Below are 7,757 nucleotides of genomic sequence, written 5' to 3'. Positions count from 1 at the left end.
ATATCACATCCGCCCCTGTATCGACTAACATTTTACATGGGTGGCCTCCTACCTCCGCGTCAACAAACATTCTTTCATCCCCAACATCATTACCTCCCCTCTTTGATCCGACGAGGCCACCACACGTCACTCCCCTATCTGCGCCTGCAGCCGTTGCAACATTCTTATGTATTCACTATAATCTCCTTGCAGCTCTTCTGCCTTTTCAGACTTTCCTGTAGCCACTGCCACTTTCCCAACAAATTTTAAAAATTTAATTTAAGTATCAATACGGCAAAAGTTAGAGCATTGCTTATTCACTCTAAAACTCGTGTAAAAGTTGTGTCGTGACTTGCAGCTGTGAGCTACGCCTTCAATATCTACTATTTACACTTCTCTGCTGCTGGACACCTGCCCAGACACCTTATCTTCACATTTGACTGTTCTCTGGCAACACGCCCAGAATCTTATCTTTCACCTCTTCTTTGAGCTAAACTAGCTTCTAGTCCTATTGCATCGCCGTTGCGATCCATATTTTATTTTAATCCACTCTCTTATATCAATTCCTGAACTAAAGCTTTCCGTTCTCAAACTGTGACAGATCCTGTCCCTTTTCACAGTCTGAGCTGCACTCTGCTATTTCGTGAACACAGTTTACGTGTTCCTACTCATACTTATGTAAAGGTCACATAGTGTTAAACACCTGCCTTTTCTAAAATGTTGGTTTATCTTTTGCTTAAACAAAACCAACCTAACCTAAGCAATTTATTAATAAAATTATCATTCTAAAATGACTTTTTACCAATATAATTTTCCAATGACACAGAGAAAATGGAGCATTACTCTACATTGTGGGTTTTATTAATGGTTTGTTTTCATTTGCACCTTAAATTTACACATTTGTTGGTGCGCTCATGGACTTTAACTAGGGTTTTATGCCAATACCCTCATCCGCCCCACTTTTGTGATGGAGCCAACAGACACACATATATTACATACGTATGTAACACCCAGTTCAGACTCTATATTACGCTCAACTGTTGTTACTTAAAATATGACTATAGTCTTAGGTGTATGGTATAATCTTCACAACCATACAGCTTGCTAGCACAACCTGCCACAAACACAACAGAACATAAACACAATACAACTGTCCTTTACAACACACACACAATAAGCAAAGGATCCTTTACCAGCCTCAGTATGCACAGTTGGGATTTTAAAATGCAAAAAAGAATGAGATCTGATGAGATTCTATTTTGTATATAATTCTATGCTGTGCTGTTTTTAAATGTTGTTAGAAATTAGATTTAAATTAATGATAAAATTAGTATTTAAATAAGTAATTTTCATCAGGATTAACACATTTATTTAAAAAAAAGTAACATATTCAACCAAATCAAACTTTAAGGATCATTCAACTAAATAAAAAACATTATTAGGATTCACTAAAAGGTGAACATATATAAAATAAAACTTGTAAGAAATGGTAAAATGCGATATGTTTTGTCATTTATAATAAATAGCTTTACAGGAAACACACGTTCTTTCCGCAAAAAAAAAAAGTTGAGTCAGATACACTTCAGAATTCTTATAGCCTATCCTCCCTCACAAATGACAGACATCTCACAAGGTGCATAACTTTCCTATTGTCAAATGTAATGGGGATACAGGATTATGAAAAGGAAACATTAAAAGGAGAGCAATACATTAAAACTGGTAAAACAAAAAAAAAAAAACTTATAGCTATCTATTTATATGAAATAAAAAGCTCTCTCACAAAAGGAGACAAATAAATATTTTCACTTATGTTAAATTAATTTATTGAATTAAACATAGTAGTCACTTTCTTTTAATGTTGAATGTTCTTATTTCTGTACATAGATACTAATAATACTAATAATACTGTATACAACAAAGCTTCAACTTGTAAATGCTCCCTTGTGTTTCATGCTTACTGGAAAAGAACGTATTAGACACAAATATCACTGTAAAAACAGTTAAACTGCAGAGTAACAGGGGTGTTCACACTGAGAGACAAGAGAGACACAGGGGGTTTGATATTGAAAACGCTGCTTAGTCCAGGTTTTATTAAACAAACAGGCAGCTGTTGCAATAGCAGTCATCAGAAATCCATACCATGTTAGATAGAATACCAAACATAAAGGAACAAGCAGGAACAAATCACATAATTAAAACATTCTTAAATGAACTCACATTGAACAGTTCATTTCACTTAGGATCATTGGTAAACCATTCTTTATAGACTATATATTTTGTTATTTTTTCACCTGAATTATTTCAATTAATTAGAATCGTAGACGGTATTTAAACTGGACGTCTCTGACTGGTTGCATAGATCCAAAACCCCAGCGTGTGACATCAATGGAGGGGATTTCCTCATCTGGGTTTTCCAGCTCAAACTCAAAGTATGTCAGCATGAGGAAGACAAACTGTTTGAGCTCATTTGTAGCAAAGAAGCGTCCCGGGCACATAGTGACTCCAGCACCCCAAGGCATGTTATAATATTTCAGCTTCTTACCATCTTTGTAAAAGTCAGTCTTTTTGGTCCCCTCCAGGGTCAGGAATCGGTCATATTTAAATTTGTCTGGGTCTGGATGCACGTCCGGGTCCATCTGCACTGCAGTGTATGGGAACAGCGCCACTCTGTCCCCCTCTCGTATGCTGTACTCACGCTCATCTGCCATCCTGAGTTTCATGTCCTGCATGACAGCCCTGGTGAGAACTGGGGCAGCAGTTAAGCGAAGGGTTTCCTCCACTGCACTGTCTAAAATGGGGGTCTTGAGAAGCATGTCTCTAGTGAGATTAAGTAGTGGGGCCCCAGATGTGACCATTTGGCCGGTTTCCCTCAAGAGCTGGTCCACTTCCCCCTGGACTGCCTTCATGGCTTCAGAATGCTTCATGAGGAACAGTAGCAGCCAGAATGCAGACGGACCAGTGTTGCCCTGGGAAGCCCAGAGCAGCACAAACATGTATCTGTCCAGCATGGATTCCTTCATTCCATTATCAGCTCTCACCCGCTGCTGATCCAACACCCAGCTGCTGATGTTATCTTTGTTAGCCCCCTTCTGCACAGAGAGCCTGTTCCAAAACAACCTCTTCAACCTCTCTGCTTCCATCTTTTCCTTTGGCGGCAGCACTCCATATGCCAGCCGGGGGAAGAGTCTATCGTACTTGCGGAACTCTTGGAACAGTTCCTCAGATTGGATACGGTCTTGCTCTTTAGCTTTCTCCAAACTGCCAGCTTCCTTGGCAGTCTCGTTGCCGTAAAGTGCAAGGTAGCCAGCCCTGAAGACAATGTTGTAGCTATAGTTGAACAGTCCATCCTGGCTCCATGCTTTTTGCTCTTTCCTCGAGCCAATGCTATGCAGCATCAGCCTCTGCAAGTTCTCCATCATGGCCTGGGTCATAACCACCAAGCCGTCGCCCATCAGGTGCTTGTTACTGGAGGTTTGCAGGAACTTGCGGTAATTTTCCGTTGTGTGGTAGCCAAAGACCTTTTCTATCAGCTGTACAGCAAACTTGTTAAAGTCAAGCTTGGCTCTGGCCTCTTTCACTACAGTGCCAAAAGAAAAGGGGTCCATGAGGAAGGTGAAGTAGTGACCTGCTAACTGCACAGTGAAAATGCTCCCATGCTTCTCTTGCATCTTCTGCAGGAACTTGGCTGTGTCCCTTCGGAAGTCCAGCACATGGCCCAGCCATGGTATGGGGCCCTTGTCCAGGGGAGGCTCTCCGGGTCGTCTTTTACGTAAAGCTCCCAAGAAATAAAGGCCACTGAGGATGGAGATTAGCAAGGCAAGGAGGACTGGAAGCAAGAGAGGCATATTTTCTTCCTGTTACTCTGAGCACTGCTCTGACTGAGAGCTAAGAGAAAGTGACAAATAATGCTAAACACTAGCTCCTCCTTTTGGTCTGCCAGCCAGTCATGGTGGAGTGTACTGAGTGAGAACTGACCAGTGAGAACAAATACCTGTTGGACCAGTTTTACAGAGGACATGGCAGACTGATTGGCTCCAGGCAGTCACAGCAGGAGAGACAGAGATAGTGGCGGCACCAGGCTCTCCCTGTTGAGGAAGCTGAGGGGGACAAGGTAAAAACTTGAAGGGGCTACACTCCACTTTCTGTGGACACGTATAGTGTCAATGTTTCCATATGTGTCACAAAACTTCAGTATTATGGTGGAATAATTATTATTCACATTTAATAATAATTAACACATTTCTTTAAAAAAAAGTAACATATTCAACCAAATCAAACTTTAAGGATCATTCAACTAAATAAAAAACATTATTAGGATTCACTAAAAGGTGAACATATATAAAATAAAACTTGTAAGAAATGGTAAAATGCGATATGTTTTGTCATTTATAATAAATAGCTTTACAGGAAACACGTTCTTTCCACAAAAAACAAAAAAGTCGAGTCAGATACACTTAACAATTCCCACAGCCTATCCTCGCTCGCAAATGACAGACATTCCACGTATATGAAAATAATAGTTTACACTGGATTATGAAAAGGAAACATTAAAAGGAGAGCAATACATTAAAACTGGTAAAAACAAAAAAAAAAAAACTTATAGCTATCTATTTATATGAAATAAAAAGCTCTCTCACAAAAGGAGACAAATAAATATTTTCACTTATGTTAAATTAATTTATTGAATTAAACATAGTAGTCACTTTCTTTTAATGTTGAATGTTCTTATTTCTGTACATAGATACTAATAATACTAATAATACTGTATACAACAAAGCTTCAACTTGTAAATGCTCCCTTGTGTTTCATGCTTACTGGAAAAGAACGTATTAGACACAAATATCACTGTAAAAACAGTTAAACTGCAGAGTAACAGGGGTGTTCACACTGAGAGACAAGAGAGACACAGGGGGTTTGATATTGAAAACGCTGCTTAGTCCAGGTTTTATTAAACATACAGGCAGCTGTTGCAATAGCAGTCATCAGAAATCCATACCATGTTAGATAGAATACCAAACATAAAGGAACAAGCAGGAACAAATCACATAATTAAAACATTCTTAAATGAACTCACATTGAACAGTTCATTTCACTTAGGATCATTGGTAAACCATTCTTTATAGACTATATATTTTGTTATTTTTTCACCTGAATTATTTCAATTAATTAGAATCGTAGACGGTATTTAAACTGGACGTCTCTGACTGGTTGCATAGATCCAAAACCCCAGCGTGTGACATCAATGGAGGGGATTTCCTCATCTGGGTTTTCCAGCTCAAACTCAAAGTATGTCAGCATGAGGAAGACAAACTGTTTGAGCTCATTTGTAGCAAAGAAGCGTCCCGGGCACATAGTGACTCCAGCACCCCAAGGCATGTTATAATATTTCAGCTTCTTACCATCTTTGTAAAAGTCAGTCTTTTTGGTCAGGAATCGGTCATATTTAAATTTGTCTGGGTCTGGATGCACGTCCGGGTCCATCTGCACTGCAGTGTATGGGAACAGCGCCACTCTGTCCCCCTCTCGTATGCTGTACTCACGCTCATCTGCCATCCTGAGTTTCATGTCCTGCATGACAGCCCTGGTGAGAACTGGGGCAGCAGTTAAGCGAAGGGTTTCCTCCACTGCACTGTCTAAAATGGGGGTCTTGAGAAGCATGTCTCTAGTGAGATTAAGTAGTGGGGCCCCAGATGTGACCATTTGGCCGGTTTCCCTCAAGAGCTGGTCCACTTCCCCCTGGACTGCCTTCATGGCTTCAGAATGCTTCATGAGGAACAGTAGCAGCCAGAATGCAGACGGACCAGTGTTGCCCTGGGAAGCCCAGAGCAGCACAAACATGTATCTGTCCAGCATGGATTCCTTCATTCCATTATCAGCTCTCACCCGCTGCTGATCCAACACCCAGCTGCTGATGTTATCTTTGTTAGCCCCCTTCTGCACAGAGAGCCTGTTCCAAAACAACCTCTTCAACCTCTCTGCTTCCATCTTTTCCTTTGGCGGCAGCACTCCATATGCCAGCCGGGGGAAGAGTCTATCGTACTTGCGGAACTCTTGGAACAGTTCCTCAGATTGGATACGGTCTTGCTCTTTAGCTTTCTCCAAACTGCCAGCTTCCTTGGCAGTCTCGTTGCCGTAAAGTGCAAGGTAGCCAGCCCTGAAGACAATGTTGTAGCTATAGTTGAACAGTCCATCCTGGCTCCATGCTTTTTGCTCTTTCCTCGAGCCAATGCTATGCAGCATCAGCCTCTGCAAGTTCTCCATCATGGCCTGGGTCATAACCACCAAGCCGTCGCCCATCAGGTGCTTGTTACTGGAGGTTTGCAGGAACTTGCGGTAATTTTCCGTTGTGTGGTAGCCAAAGACCTTTTCTATCAGCTGTACAGCAAACTTGTTAAAGTCAAGCTTGGCTCTGGCCTCTTTCACTACAGTGCCAAAAGAAAAGGGGTCCATGAGGAAGGTGAAGTAGTGACCTGCTAACTGCACAGTGAAAATGCTCCCATGCTTCTCTTGCATCTTCTGCAGGAACTTGGCTGTGTCCCTTCGGAAGTCCAGCACATGGCCCAGCCATGGTATGGGGCCCTTGTCCAGGGGAGGCTCTCCGGGTCGTCTTTTACGTAAAGCTCCCAAGAAATAAAGGCCACTGAGGATGGAGATTAGCAAGGCAAGGAGGACTGGAAGCAAGAGAGACATTTTTTCTTCCTGTTACTCTGAGCACTGCTCTGACTGAGAGCTAAGAGAAAGTGACAAATAATGCTAAACACTAGCTCCTCCTTTTGGTCTGCCAGCCAGTCATGGTGGAGTGTACTGAGTGAGAACTGATCAGTGAGAACTGATTTTAACAAAGCATCTGCATGTCTGCAAAGTTTACTCACTGTCCAGGACAGCAATATTTGGAAATGATCATTTTATTCTTAAAACTATTTTTCAGAAATTTCTTCAGGACATTTTGGAGCACTAGCTAAAAACTACATATTTTAACTAAGACTAAACATCTAATGAGAAACAAACCAAGTAAACAAGTCAATGTTTTTGGGCTTTCAGCCACTTTAGCTTCAGTATTAATGTTTGTTTTTTTTTTTATCAGTATTTCTTATTGATTAGCACAATACAGACATTTCTGACAAAGCCCTGTTTTCAGGAAAACTTTTTTTTTTTTTTTTTGATACTACTCATATTTCGAACAATATACTTAAAGGATTAAAAAGTAGTTGGTTTCAGATAAATACAGCACTAGGCGAAAAGAACCTTCCAGTTCTTAATAATCGTCTTGACCATGCTCCAAGAGATATTCAAGGCCTTTGATATTTTTTTATACCCATCCCCTGATCTGTGCCTTTCAACAACTTTGTCCCGGAGTTCTTTTGAAAGCGCCTTGGTGCTCATGGTTGAGTCTTTGCTTTGAAATGCACTACCCAGCAGAGGGAACCTACAGGAACTGCTTAATTTATCCTGAAATCATGTGAATCACTACAATTTAACACAGGTGGAGGCCACTTCACTTGGTGTGTGATTTTGAAGGCGATTGGTTACACCTGAGCTAATTAATTGCTATTACAAGGGGGGTGGACACTTATCCAACCAAGCTGTTTCAGTTTTTATTTTTAATACATTTTACAGAAATTTCTAGAATATATTTTTTCAAGTGTTAGTTCTGGGGTAGGATTTGTAGATAAATGAAAAAAAAAAAAATACTACTTTTTATAATGCATTTTAATTCCAGACTATAAGGCAATAAAAGGTGAACATTTTGAAAGGGGGTGTATACTTTCTATAGGCAC

At 40.5% G+C, this 7,757-nt stretch overlaps 2 protein-coding genes across 2 annotated transcripts; both read right to left on the bottom strand.

Annotated features, from left to right (window-relative positions):
- Positions 1-1,810: 1,810 nt before the first annotated feature.
- Positions 1,811-4,195, bottom strand: LOC121314312 (5-beta-cholestane-3-alpha,7-alpha-diol 12-alpha-hydroxylase-like). Its single transcript, XM_041247429.1, has one exon. The coding sequence runs from the start codon at positions 3,822-3,824 to the stop codon at positions 2,289-2,291; it is 1,536 nt and encodes a 511-aa protein (XP_041103363.1). The 5' UTR covers positions 3,825-4,195; the 3' UTR covers positions 1,811-2,288.
- A 470-nt stretch (positions 4,196-4,665) lies between these two features.
- Positions 4,666-6,808, bottom strand: LOC121314311 (5-beta-cholestane-3-alpha,7-alpha-diol 12-alpha-hydroxylase-like). The gene has a single exon (XM_041247428.1). The coding sequence runs from the start codon at positions 6,667-6,669 to the stop codon at positions 5,146-5,148; it is 1,524 nt and encodes a 507-aa protein (XP_041103362.1). The 5' UTR covers positions 6,670-6,808; the 3' UTR covers positions 4,666-5,145.
- Positions 6,809-7,757: the final 949 nt, after the last annotated feature.

Source organism: Polyodon spathula, chromosome 4 (assembly GCF_017654505.1).
Source record: "Polyodon spathula isolate WHYD16114869_AA chromosome 4, ASM1765450v1, whole genome shotgun sequence".
In the NCBI taxonomy this organism is placed as follows: Eukaryota; Metazoa; Chordata; class Actinopteri; order Acipenseriformes; family Polyodontidae; genus Polyodon; species Polyodon spathula.
The sequence above is the reverse complement of the archived record's forward strand: the minus strand, read 5'-3'. Positions and strand labels throughout refer to the sequence as shown.